This window comes from Podarcis erhardii (assembly GCF_964252035.2).
Source record: "Podarcis erhardii genome assembly, chromosome: 2".
Classification (NCBI taxonomy): Eukaryota; Metazoa; Chordata; class Lepidosauria; order Squamata; family Lacertidae; genus Podarcis; species Podarcis erhardii.
In genome coordinates this window covers 10,114,738-10,128,115 of record NC_138498.1, presented here as the reverse complement: position 1 = coordinate 10,128,115, position 13,378 = coordinate 10,114,738, and the positions used below count along the sequence as shown (strand labels likewise).

Here is a 13,378-nt window from a genome sequence, read left to right as displayed (position 1 = left end):
TAAACGGCGTTTCCGTGCGCTGCTCTGGTTCACCAGAAGCGGCTTAGTCATGCTGGCCACATGACCCGGAAGCTGTACGCTGGCTCCCTCGGCCAGTAAAGTGAGATGAGCGCCGCAACCCCAGAGTCGGTCATGACTGGACCTAATGGTCAGGGGTCCCTTTACCTTTACCTAAACAGGGCTGCCTTCAGATGTCTTTTAAAGATAAGATAGCTGCTTATTTCCTTCACATCTGAAGGGAGGGCGTTCCACAGGGCGGGCGCCACTACCGAGAAGGCCCTCTGTCTGGTTCCCTGTAACCTCACATCTCGCAGTGAGGGAACCACCAGAAGGCCCTCCGGCGCTGGATCTCAGTGTCCGGGCTGAACGATGGGGGTGGAGATGCTCCTTCAGGTATACAGGACCGAGGCTGTTTAGGGCTTTAAAGGTCAGCACCAACACTTTGAATTGTGCTCTGAAACGTACTGGGAGCCAATGCAGATCTCTCAGGACCGGTGTTATGTGGTCCCAGTGGCCACTCCCAGTCTTTGGGAAGCCTTTGGGAAGTAGAGACAGGAGAGGGCATCAGGGGAAGAGGGAAGGAAAGAGGGACAGAGGCCAGTGTTGCCGTGGCACCCATGCCCAACATTCAAGGCACCCCAGGGTACCACGGCAGACTGGCTGAAAACCACTGACCTATTCACTCAGCATTTCCTAACGAGGGAATCTTCCCTCCATCCGCAAAGGCGGGTCTCTTTTGGAGCGCTCTCATTGGATCCCTACGCGCCAGCCACGTGCGCAAGGGGATTCCTTGGCGGCTGCGCCCTTTTAGGGCATTTGCGCGGCGACGCCACCGAAAGCAGGGCGCGACGCACGCTTCTTTAGTAAGCACTTGCGCCCTGCAAGAGATGCGATCCTGGTGCGATCCTGCGCGCGCTTCCTCGAGAGTAAGCCCCTTTCTCAGGGGGATTTACTTCCGAGTAAACCCATGCATAGGGGTGTGGCGCGTGCTTTTGCACCGTCTTTTCCTCCTCCACCCGCCAGACTTGCGCACCTCTCCTCCTGTTTCCTGCCCCAGGAGATTCCAGTACGGGGCGGGGGTAAAGAAGGAAGAGGCGGGCTGGGATGGGAAATCGATCAATAATCAGACGCCGGAATCAAGGCACGATGCCCCTTGTCTAGCGTTGCGCATTAACGGAGGAATCCTGTATCCGTCCCAATTATCAAGAGGACTCCGAGCCTCTTGATAATAATAATACACACTTGTATCCGCCTGTCTGGCCTCGGGTTCGTTGCCAAAGACACAACCCTTCCACCCGTCGCCATGCAGTAGCGGCGCTGCAATGGGTTGTCTTCAAACTGATTTCCTGCTTCTGGTGGGAAGAGTTGTCCAGGAATCTTTGCGCGACCTGATCTTTAAAAACGATCTCACACCTTTAGGCCGGAGAGCCACCATGCACTTTGTGTGTGTGTGTAAAAATCCCGAGAAAGGCATAGTGAGAAAGGTCGATGGAAAGGAGGAGAGGGTTGGATCGGTATAGTTTGCAAAGCGAAGCGAGGAAAAGGAAATAGCGCGAATCAGCTCCGAATTGTGAGAGCGAAGAGAGCAACGGTGCAATTGGAGGCTGGGGGTGAAACCACTGGGGGGGTGGGGGGGCTGCAAAACGGGGTGTATTTGTGTAGTTAGGCGTTAGAAAACCTACACCACGAAGGCGGCAGGTGTTCCCCGCACTCCTCGTTGGCGGAAAAGCCGGGGAGCCGCGCCGTCTGGGAGAATCCGAAGTGAAACCGGACCCGCTGCAAACTCTGGAGCAGGTGCAGAGGCGCAGCCACCGGTGTTCCCCGATGCCCCTCTTGATCCTGGCTCCGTTTGCGTGGCTTTTCCCCGGACCCCCCCCCCCAACTACCCCGGGGGGACTCATCCTGGTCCCTGCTTCTTCCCAGGCGGAGGGAGAGGAGCTTAGCGCAGTAGACGAAAGTCCAGAAGCAGCCGGCTCTTGCGCGTGGAGAAGCGGAGCGACCCGGGAGCGCTCTGCCACTTGCACTCTCCCGGTGGCGGGAGTGATTCACTTCGGATCCGCCCGCCGTCGAGGTATCGAGATGGGTGTTTCGAGGGGGGGGGGAAGGAGCCACAGACCCCTCCCTCCCTCCCACCCGGTTGCCACCCGTTTTGGCTTGCAGGGCTCCTGCTGCACTTGAGATGGGCCAGGAGGGGAGGGGTCTCTACCGTCGGGGACAAGGCTCGGGGCTCAGGTTACAGCTCAGCTGGGGGGCAGGGGGGGGGGGGACCGGGGACCTGGGCATATACGCTGGCTGCTAGAAGGCAGAGGGGAGCATAAAGCCGCGGTGCCTCAGCCCGGAGCACACGACGGCAGCAGCAGAGGGACTTTCTGCTGGGCCTCCGGGGGGGACTTTGGATTCTCCTGCTGTTTCCAAAGAAAAGGGAGGATCGGCTGCATGAAGGCTCGGTAGCCACTGGGGGAACTACCACCACCATCACCACCACCAGCACCACCTCCCTCCTCCCCGCAAAGGTCCTGCATGTCTAACATTTAGACATGTTCAGCTTTGTGGATTCAAGGACTCTAGTGCTCCTAGCAGCCACGCAAGTCATTTTATTAGCAGTTGTCAAATGTCAGGATGAGGATATACGTAAGTTGCACCGTTCTTCTTCTTCTTCTTCTCCATCTTCTTCATCTCCTGCTGCTGCTCCTCCTTCTGAAAGAGGGCGAAAAGAAAACCTATCCGGATGAGGTGGGGAAATAACAGGGAGGGAAGAGGTGTTCAGAAAGAAAGATCTGGAGCAAAGACCGAGAGTTTTGAGGGTTTGCACAATTAAACTTTCTGTTCCGAGTTGGCCTTGACAGCCTTCCTGTGCTTGGATTTCTCCCCTTTGCTCACCAGATTCTTTCCTTCCCATAAAAAGCTTCTCTCCATCATCTCCTTTGGTATGAGATACTGATATGCCTGTTGAGGGGGAGGCTGCACTGTGCTGCCTGCTTGGTTGAGAAGAGAGCTCCACTTAGCACAATCCCAGGGTTTCCCCATTTCTTCTGCCATTGGCCTTTCGGGGAAAGGGGTGACGTGGGGATAAGGTCACTTAAAGAGCCGGCCAAACCATTATATTCCATCCAGGACTCTATCCTCCTAAGTCAGAAAGACGGAGAGAAAGTGGCGGAAATGCACTTTCTGCCTGTGGCGGCAGCGAAAGAGTTAACTGAATGTGGTGGCGATGGGTTCAAAGGGGGATCCAGACAAAAGAGAACATTGGGGTTAGACAAGCAAGACTCTTTGCCTTCCCCCCCCTTTTTTCTCTTTTTTTACAAAGAAAGATCTCTGTGCAGAAAAAAATCTGTCCTCCCCTTTTGCTCCCTCCCCCAATTCAGTTAGGGATGCTGGGGTAAGGTGCAGATGGAGAGCCCGGGGAATTTGATAGCTAACAGATTTTTTTTGTTGTTGTTGAAAGGAGCAGAAGGGAAAAATCCCCCCCCCCACTCAAGAGGCCACCTGAAGGGTGCAAAGCATTCCAGAGACACATCAGTCTAGTTTGCTCTGTTCTCTCCATCTCTCTCCCCCTCTCCTACCTCCCCCCAATATATGCATGAACAGCACATGCATGCAAAATTTAAACCCAGGGAAAAAATGGTTTCTCTTAAATTAGGTGGTGGAAGATACAGCAGTTTCTTCCTTGTGGCAATGTCCTTTCCCTGCTCCCCCCATTCACATTGCATATATATATATATTAGAATATATATATATTCGAATGAATTACAAAATAATCGCAAAATGTGATACTATGAAAGACAGCAACCATACAATCAGGGCTCTCCCTTCCCCCCTACCCAGAAAGCTTTTGTTGTCTGGGATATTATTCAGGGATAGAAGATGGAAACTTTATTAGGTAGAAAGAACTTTTTCCTTTTTTTTTTTTTAAAAAAAGCTCATTTCTTTGGGTAGGTTCCCTATTGCTCGAATTCCACGCCTGCCTCCGTATGCTCCAGACTGTAAATCAATTGCAGGGAATAGAGCTCGAAAAGCAGGGTGAGGGTGGAGGGAGGCCTCTTGCTTTGGATCACAGGCCATGCTTTATTTTTCTCAGCTCGAGCTTCCAGAAAAAGAAGGGGGGGAAAAGACAGGGGGAGGCCAAGGAGTTGAATTCCTTTTTGGTCATGTGGAGCAAATCTCTGCAGTTTAGTTTTCCAAGTTAGTAGCAGAAAGGGCCAGTTGCGGGAGGTGGGGCAGTGTACCTGGTAAGGGCAGCCAAGCGGCGGTGGTGTCACCAGTTCTGGTTTTCTCCCATTCATCCTCCGTGAGAAGATTACTGGTTAGGCTCTGCCCCATGACCAGCCTCCCCTTGAAAAGGTTCTGGGTTCAGCCAGGAGCTGGGGTGCCCTGTGGAGAGTTGTCCTTGACCATCTCTTCGGTAGGTGCTGTGTTATGTCAGTCAGGTGCCTTTGCTTCTCTTTAAAGTTTAGACAATTGTGATCAGCTGGCCTGACCGCACAGCAGTGCAGCTTAGCTGCATTTTCCCTTCATTCTGTCCAGCGATTTCAGGTCAAGCGTTGAATTTCAGAGGTGTGTGGGCAAGTAAGGGAGCGTAGATATCGCCCTTTACCTTTTTAAAAAGGGCCTATTGTTGCATTCTTATGAGCTAAGGCGAGAGTGGATTTGCCTGTAGCATTGCTTTTTCGCTCACTGTTACCTTAGCCTGCCTTTTGGGAGTCTCGTCTTGTATTTATGTCTTTTATTTTATTTTTAAAGTGTGCTCCCAGGTCAGGGAGCGAGCTCAATTCCCGCTCTATGAACCATTTGTTTGCCTTTGGCGGCAATAGCTTCCAGATGCTGAAATGCTGCCCATATTTATTTAAACTAGTCCCTAACTGAGCCATGTGAATCGCGCTCTCTGTGCACTCGAGAAAAGGGCCATTCATGAGTGCGTGGGTCCCTTGGGCTCCTGCAGGCTCCCCCTGCTCAGGGCACAATAAGCCCCCTGTCATCTTGCTGGTGCTGTCAAGCCTTCACTAGGATGTGTTTTAGAAAGTGGGGGGTGGGGAAGAGGAAAGCATGTGCCAAAGGGGCACATTTTTAATGGGTTTCTAGTGACCTCTTCCCCACCACGATCATTTCTATTTAAGTCTCCTAATGGGGGATAAACATGGTCAGTTCTTCTGGTTAGAGCACCGGGGTTTCTGCCATCTATTACTTGTGCCTTCCAGTTCCAAAATGCACTCCCCTTGCCAGTTTCAAGATCTCACATCAATTTTGTCTACTGCTGCTTAAAGAAACCCAAACCACTCACTCTTTTTTAATTGGAAAAACAGCTTTAGTCCTTTTCTGCACGTACAGAGAGTCAGATAGGGTCGTTGCTCTTTGTAGGCGCACTCTGCTGTCTGCGTTCCAGATGAGAAGCAGATGAGTAGCATTTTGAAAGGGTCTCTAGCATCACCCCTTCCTCACGATTGCCAGGTGGCGGCAGTTGCCATTTTGGCCAGAGGTTTCAAACCTGAAATCAACTGTGTGGCCTAGTATAACGCTGTTCAGACTAAGAAATGGCCGATCGGTTTGAATTTCTTGCACACCAGAAGTGCACCCAAGAATTCAAGCTGCAGAGCTAGTAGTGCCAGACCGGGCTCAAGCATGTAGGCCTTCCGGAGACTTTTAAACACCAGATTTTTTTTTGTTTGGGACACTTGTTCTCCTCTGCATCCCCATCATCTTCCAATTCAGCATTCGTGCTGCTGTGGACAGAGGTGTGTATGACAACTGTTAAAAGATGCGCTGACGTTGAGGCCAAGGCAGAATTGGGTCTAGAATTTGCCAGGTGCCCTCTCTGAAAGTGGCATTCCACACGCACCCAGGCAGAGTGGCACAGCGGGCAGAGTGTTATTGTTTCACACTGTGGCAGAGCCAGGTTCAAAATCCCGTTCATCTCTCAGAGAGGCAACTGGGGGGCGAGTAGCTATGACCCTTGCCTAGCCCTTACCTCAATGAGAATTACCTCACAAAGGGTGTGTTGTGAGGAGCAACCAAAGTAAAGCTATGTCCTGTCTGGAGCTCCAGAGATCTTATAGGAAGAAAACCTCCATGATTCTACAGCAGGGTTGCAGAAGAGCCCCTGGCCCTGCAGACATTGTTGGACTACGACTCCCATCATCCTTTATCACCATAAGGGGCCATGCTAGTTTGGGCTGTTGAGAAGGCCACATGCTCCCCATCCCTGTTCTGTAGTGTCCTGTAAAGGATCTCAAACCAGCATTGTGAGAACTGAGGGGTCTTTGTATTTGTGTGTGTGTGTGAGGGGGGGGGAGAGAGAGAGCAGATTACTAAGCCCCCCCTTTTTTTTTTGCTTCTGGATAACACTGCCAAAATATCATAAATCTGGGGAAGATGGAGAGAGCTCCTTGACTGGAGCCAGTCTGGAACAGAAGAGGCCACCTTTGTGCTCATTACTTAGGATTGCTATAACCAATGCTGATGTTATTACCCTGTTTCTTTCTCTCTCCCCTCCTTTCTGGTTCTTTTCCTCTTTTTCCTTTTTTTGCCTCCTTTGTCCCCCTACCCTTCCCTGCTCTTTCCCTCCCCTTCTGGCACAGAGGAGGCAGGCAGCTGTGTACAGAATGGGCAGAGGTATAGCGATAAAGATGTGTGGAAACCTGAGCGCTGCCGGATCTGTGTCTGTGATACTGGGACTGTCCTCTGCGACAACATAATCTGCGAAGAACTGAGAGACTGTCCCAACCCTGAGTTAGGCTTCGGAGAGTGTTGCCCCACCTGCCCAACTGACCAGCCCGCCGCCAGTGGTCGTAATTTATTTATTTCCATTCCATATAAATAAATTACTTGAGAGATAATAGCAAAAGGGGGTGGGGTGGGGGGGATGTTTCCTAAAGGCCATGGATGCAAACCACAAAAAGCTCTGCAGCATCCATGGGAAGGCAACTGCTAGGAAAGGCTACTTCTCATAGTTGGTAAAGCAGTTTCAGGTGCAGAAAATATGGCTTATCCTCTTATTCGAGTCATAGTTTATGGGAAGGAACTTGGATGGATAGCAGTATTGACAAAAGATTAACTTGTCCGTGTAAGCAAGCCCATAAAATAGGTAGCCCACAGTTGTTTACTAGCCGCGTGTATCTGTCTTTGTGACACACTGATGGGCTAAAAGGAAAAAAAAAAAAAAATCTGCCAGTTTACAAAACATTTCCTGTCTGGTCCCCTGGAGAAAAGTTTTACTCCTTAGAAGTGACCAGATAAATGGTTTATTTTTATTTTCAAAAGGCTGGTCTGGTAAAGTACCAGATCCTCAGACATGCAGCCTTGAATCAAGCTTTTCTGTGGCCCACTTGCCATCGCTGTATATATTTTTGTGAGCATGAAGGAAATGAGAAGTCTTCCCCCCAACTGCACCGTGTTTAGCTGTGATTTCAGTGTCAGAAATTACAGGGTGAGCTGGACAAGGAAAGTTCCTTTACAGTTTCACTCAGACGAGAAAGGTGTCATTAAACCACCAAATTAAACCTTTCCCCCCTTAATGGGGTCTTCTAAACGTGAGTTGTCCCATCCTAAGCACATTAGGGGCATGTAAAGCTCCACTTAAATCAGTGGGATTTGCACAAACTTTATTGTGTGCAATCCAGAGAAAGCTAAATACAGTAGTGATAATAAGAATGTTGGTGGTAAATTATAGTGCTTTAAAATAAGTGCCTCCAGTACATTCCACCCCTCCAAGTAATATGCACCTAAATCCCATTGAAATCAATGGAATTTGAGCATTTCTTAATCCCATTAATGTCAACGTGACTTTGGCATGCCTGCTTTTTCTGGATTGCACCCATCGTGCACTGCTCTTCAGCCATTTCCATTTCATGTGCTGGCCAGAGATGTGAAAAAACTTCTTGCAGAGTGTAGGCCTTGGAGCTAGTAGGAGTGAAACACTATCCTCCTTTTTGGGGAACCAGCTGCAGTGTAAAACTATGGAATATGTTGGCAGATACACCCCCCCCCAACCACGTTTTACTCCCTCTGCCTTTGGAGCCCCTTGATGCTACTGCCTTAAGGGACTCTGAGATTTTATTTTCTTTTAAAAAAAAGTGGTCTCAGAACCACTTTCTCAGAAGATTTAGCCTTGTGAGAAAATAGACAGTCAGGAAGCGAGGGGGTAGGGGCTAGCTTTCATACCTGAGATACTGGGGGTGATTAATAGTGCTTTGCTATGTCTCAAAAGTGCTGCCCAGGAGGCATGGTTAGCAAAGTGACTGTGATTTTTAGTCGATGCAAGGAAAGAATCCAGCATTATTTCAGGTTCCCAAAACTGTGTTCTTTTTGTATGTGTGTGTAATGTGACCGCCTTCTCTCTATCCCAGGAGTCATGTTACAATTAGAAGTGGCCTTTTTTAACCCTTTTACCATTGAGGCTCCTCTACTTCAAAAAGTAAAACAAATGACAGTGTGAGGCAGCCAGAATGAGTAAAGGGTTGAGCCTTGCAAAAGTTAACTGTGTCCCTTCCTGCAAAATGTTTATTTGCTATTAAGCTGAATGTGGCTTTTAACTTCTGCATTTTGTGTCACTCTTGCTTTAAAAAACAGACAAACATGAAAAGCATGCTTTCCTCTAAAACTTGTTGTTCTGTGCACATTTGCGATGGCTTAACAGCTTGATCCTAATCATGCTTAATTGATGACGAGTCCAACTGATTTGTAATTTCGGTGAGGATTTTCTTCCAAGGAAGTGAGCTTAGGTTTGGAATCCGTCTCATATCACTCAGTGAGACTTGCAGCTGCACGCTGGGCACATTTGTTTGGAAGAAACTCCCACTAAGTTCTGTAGGACTTAGTCCCAAATATGTCTGCATAGGCTTGCAGCCTTAGGCATGCATACTTGTGTGCAGGATCATGGCCGAATGTGCACTGCTGCTGCTGCTGCTGCTTCGATAAACAGAACACTTAATTCCAAATGGGGCAAAATGGAATTAAACTGAGTGCTCCTGCAGAATGGCTTTGAACATGCAGCGATTGGTTTGGAATCCTATTATTCCGTCTGTGCTTTCCTGCTCTGCCACTTTGCATGGGGCTTTCGTTCCAAGTGTAAAAGTCCTGTGCCTATAATTTTCCTGGGGCGGCAGCATCTCCAGCACAGCGGATGGGTTTAGAAAAGCACAGCATCTCCTCACCACCACCACCGAGTCACAGAGCCTCTTCCTTATTTTCCGGCTCCCCTTTGTCTTATTGTGTGCATCTCATGCGTATGGCTGAAAGTACTATAATGTTCATATGATTTATGGCAACATAGTTCTGATGCTTTCTTTCTCTCCCCTCCCCCCATTTTTTCTTAACAGGGCAACCTGGCCCCAAGGTGAGGCAACTGAATGCTGTTAATAACCATGGCTTTATTTAATTGCCCCCTAGGAGGTGCCAAATTTTACTTGTGGCGTCAGCTCCTGTTGCCTTTGACAGCGATCTGACCTGTAGATTTCTTTTATAGTTTCAGTATTTCGACTCTTGCCTTTGCTTTTCTTAAAAAGGTGGCATATCAGTGGAGGGCATTAACAGGGCAATAATTCTTACTGCTCAAGATGTCCTAAAATGATTTGCCTGCTGATTTCTGAATATCAAGAGGCTGTCAGTCGGCTGCCCTGTCAGTCGCTTGCTGCACGCATTCATTTGGCATGTAGGGTGTACCTCATTTCCCGTCCCCCACGAAGAACAGAAAGAAATCTGGAGAAGCCAGTGGAGCTACTGCAACAGATGGTTATTGTGAATTATTGCAGAGCCGAGCTGTCTCATGGGCATGAAATGTGAACTGCGCTTCTCATATCCCAGACCTAGTGAAAAAGCCGAAATGTTTCCTTAACTTAAAAGCAATGAATACTTCCATTGACTTAAATAAGGCCATTCAAAACTTAGGCTAAGTTTATGCATACCTCTTGTGCAAAATTGGGGCCCAGATGTTCTTTACCCCTTTCAAGTACACAGGCCTGCTTACAGTTGCGCAGTGTTTCAAGCAGGGAATCTAGATAGAATGTCAACATTGTGCATGAGTTGAACACAGGGCTTCATTTGTGTGTAGGGGAAGACTGGCTTTGGTGTTTTGTTCCGTTGTCCTGTTAAACCTTGTGCACACTTTTGCATTTTGCAGGGACAAAAAGGAGAACCTGGCGATATTAAAGATGTAAGTGCTACACTTTCTGTGTCCGCCTTTCTCATCCCTTGAATGCTGTCAAAACAAAATGTGCTTCCAACATAACCAGCTTTTTCTCTCTTTCTCGCTCTTTCCTGTCCAGGTTGTAGGACCAAGAGGACCCCCTGGACCACAGGTAGGGAACTGAGCTCTTCTGCTACGATATTTAAATGTTTTGGAGGGAAATGTTCACCAAAATAACTAACTGAGTCTCTTGTCTCCACCTGCTTAAGGGACCTTCAGGTGAACAAGGACCAAGGGGAGAACCCGGAGATAAAGGAGAAAAGGTAATGCCAACTTCTCACACATTGGGCAAAGGATTAAGGTTGAGATCCTATGCCATAGCTGTCAACGTTTCCCTTTTTTAAAGGGAAATTCCCTCATTCCAAATAGGATTCCTCGCAAGAAAAGGGAAAAGTTGACAGCTATGTCCTATGCATGCTTTCCAGGGAGTGAGTCCCTTTGTACACCATGGGACTTACTCTCCAGGAAACATGTATAGGATTGCATTGTACATCACGACTGAAAGCACCTGACTTCCATTCTCAAGTCTTGGCTTTGCTAGTTTTTAAAATACCAAACCTGTCATCTCTTCAAGTCAGGGGTATCTTGATGATTTATGCACATTAAAGTGTTGATTTTGGAAAGTTAGTTATAGAGGGTACAAGATGAGCACTTAATAGTCTGCTTTTTGTGCTTAGTTGAGTCAGGGAGTATTTTTTCAAACGAGAATGAGTGATGAAATGGTTAGTTGGATTAGGACTGGGAAGAACTGGGTTCAAGTTCCCCTCACCCATGAAACTTGCTGCCTGACCTTTGGCCAGTTGCTATCATTCAGTCTAACATTCCTCATAAGGTTTTTGTGGTGGTAAAATTGGGGGGGGGGAGAGGCTGGAGTGGAGCATGGTGGGAGAGGATTGTCTATGCCACCTTGAGCAGTGTACCTGGAGTATTAAATATAAGATTTGTGCCTATGTGAGATAAACCAATCTGCAAAAGTTGCATGCCCACACAGTTGCCTTACTGCCTCACCTTCCCACAGACAACTATGACGGCTCTTTGTGGTACATCGAAGGTCTGAAGCAGAAATAAATACAACTTGTTTCTGAATTCAGAAGAGCTTTTCTGCCTTGTTGCCTGGAGACAATGCTTGCTCGCCATAGGCAACTAGGCAAATATTTTTGGAGGAATTCAGCATTGTGTTATGCTGATCATTCCATCAGTGTAAGCATTTTAGCTTGCTAGGCAGAACAAGTTCCCCTCTTCTTCCCACCCTAGGGAGGAAGTACAGTGGTACCTCGTTTTGAGTCCGCCCCATTTAGGGTCCATTTCGTCTAACATCCGCGGCAAACCCGGAATTACCAGAATGGGTTACTTCCGGGTTTGCTGCTCGCGCATGCACAGAGTGCTAAATCGCGCTTCGCGCATGCACAGAACAACGCTTTGTCGAGCATCCCTTTCGTTGAGCGTCCAGGGCTGTAGTATTCTTTTGTACATCTTTGTTCCTTGGCCGTCTCTGTTGAATGGATGGGGCCATCCCTAGCATGTGAAACAAGTCCCTGTACGCATCACATTTTTGGTCGGAGAACATGTTTCTATTTTAGCATGACTCAATAGGCCCATAGTTTTGAGGTCATGAGAAGTACCGTATTTTTTTGCTCTGTAAGACGCACTTTTCCCTCCTAAAAAGTAAGGGGAAATGTGTGTGCGTCTTATGGAGCGAATGCAGGCTGCGCAGCGATCCCTCTTGCTGTCCTGGCTTCTGGGATTCAGAATCCCTCCCTTGTTTTCCTCCTCCAAAAACCAGGTGCGTCTTATGGTCTGGTGCGTCTTATAGAGCGAAAAATATGGCAATAGTTCCGCTTTGCTCTGTCCCAGCCTCATTTAAACTACTGCACCCAATGTTGGGTACTTACTCTAAGTAGGAGGTAGACAAATTGGAAATGGGTTCTGAGGATGGCAGCAAAAGTGATGAGGGGGTGGAAATCACATAGAAGGAGGCAAAGGGTTGTTCTCTGCTGCCCCAAAGGGCAAGACTAGGGTCACATCTGCACTATACATTTAAAGTAGCATCACACCACTTTAAAGCAGTCAAGGCTTCCCCCAACCGTGGCTTGTTAAGGGTGCTAGGAGACCCCTGTTCACCTCACAGGGCCTACAGATTCCCAGAGTTCCCTGGGAAGAACAATTGACTGTTAAACCACTCTGCAATCTAATAGGATTATGTTACAGGGGGGTAGATTCTGCTAATGGTCACAGCAGTCTGATAGTGGAACCAGCTCCAGGTTCGGTAGGTGGCCTCTCTCTTGTTGGAGATATTCCAGCAGAGACAGGAGAGACACCTGTCAGGTAGTGAGAGGGTCTCTAGCTTTGAATTCAGTGTATTGGGCAGGGGCTTAGACTAGAAGTTTCAAAAATCAGTCTTTTTCAATTTTAAAGAAGAAAGGGGCTTCCCAAAGCAGTTTGGAATTGACGCAAATGCGCACAACCGAAGGGTCCGTTAGGGCCATCTCCTGCATCCTAAACAGTTTTTTCCCTAGAAAAACTGACTGTTGTGCCATCGTAACTATACACAGAGCAGTAGCATGTACTGGCCTCACTGCTGAGCATTTTTACATTTGTCAGCATAACAATTATTTGGACTGGGCTGTTAATACACAGAGAAGACTTAGCAATATTTTAACCAAGTTCGCAATCCTGTGAACCCTCAGGCCAACTCGGTGAGATTTACTTTTGAGTAGACGTGTCTAGATTCGGACTGTATAAGATGCGCGACACCAATTATGAGGGTTAATTGGACCGTGTGCCCTTGTCGTTTTAAAACATGGTTTTTCCCGTGTAATCTTGGATGAGATGATATAGTGGTTTATGATCTGACTTCCTTGGGACGTTTTTCTTCCTTTTTCCAAATAGGGTGCTCCTGGACCACGTGGCAGAGATGGCGAACCTGGTACACCTGGCAACCCTGGACCCCCAGGACCTCCTGGACCTCCAGGTCTCCCTGGCCTTGGTGGAGTGAGTATCCTCTGCTAGATTCAACCCCCCCCCCCAAACACACACACATTTCATGTGTGGTTACAGAATGAAAAGAGCTCTTTCACTGTGCTACCTACCAAGAATTCCTGGTGTTCTAACTCTGCAATAAGCCTTAATTCAGTTCAGCATGCATAATATGCTACCTAAAAAATGCCACATATTCAGAGTACAACAGACTGCTGGGTTTTC

General features: G+C 48.1%; 1 protein-coding gene across 5 annotated transcripts in view; it reads left to right on the top strand.

The window, feature by feature from the left end:
* The first annotated feature begins 1,807 nt into the window (after positions 1–1,807).
* COL2A1 (collagen type II alpha 1 chain) overlaps positions 1,808–13,378 on the top strand; it is a 99,857-nt gene continuing 88,286 nt past the window's right edge. The window contains exons 1-7 of one of the 5 annotated variants that reach the window (XM_081848922.1): positions 1,808–2,071; positions 6,573–6,779; positions 9,312–9,328; positions 10,112–10,144; positions 10,257–10,289; positions 10,387–10,440; positions 13,067–13,168. In XM_081848922.1, the coding sequence (XP_081705048.1) occupies positions 1,825–2,071; positions 6,573–6,779; positions 9,312–9,328; positions 10,112–10,144; positions 10,257–10,289; positions 10,387–10,440; positions 13,067–13,168 (693 nt within the window). In that variant the 5' untranslated portion in view covers positions 1,808–1,824. Of the gene's footprint in view, positions 2,072–2,261; positions 2,632–6,572; positions 6,783–9,311; positions 9,329–10,111; positions 10,145–10,256; positions 10,290–10,386; positions 10,441–13,066; positions 13,169–13,378 lie in introns of those variants that run through there. The other 4 variants (XM_081848921.1, XM_081848924.1, XM_081848923.1 and 1 more) reach the window with 4 other exon arrangements.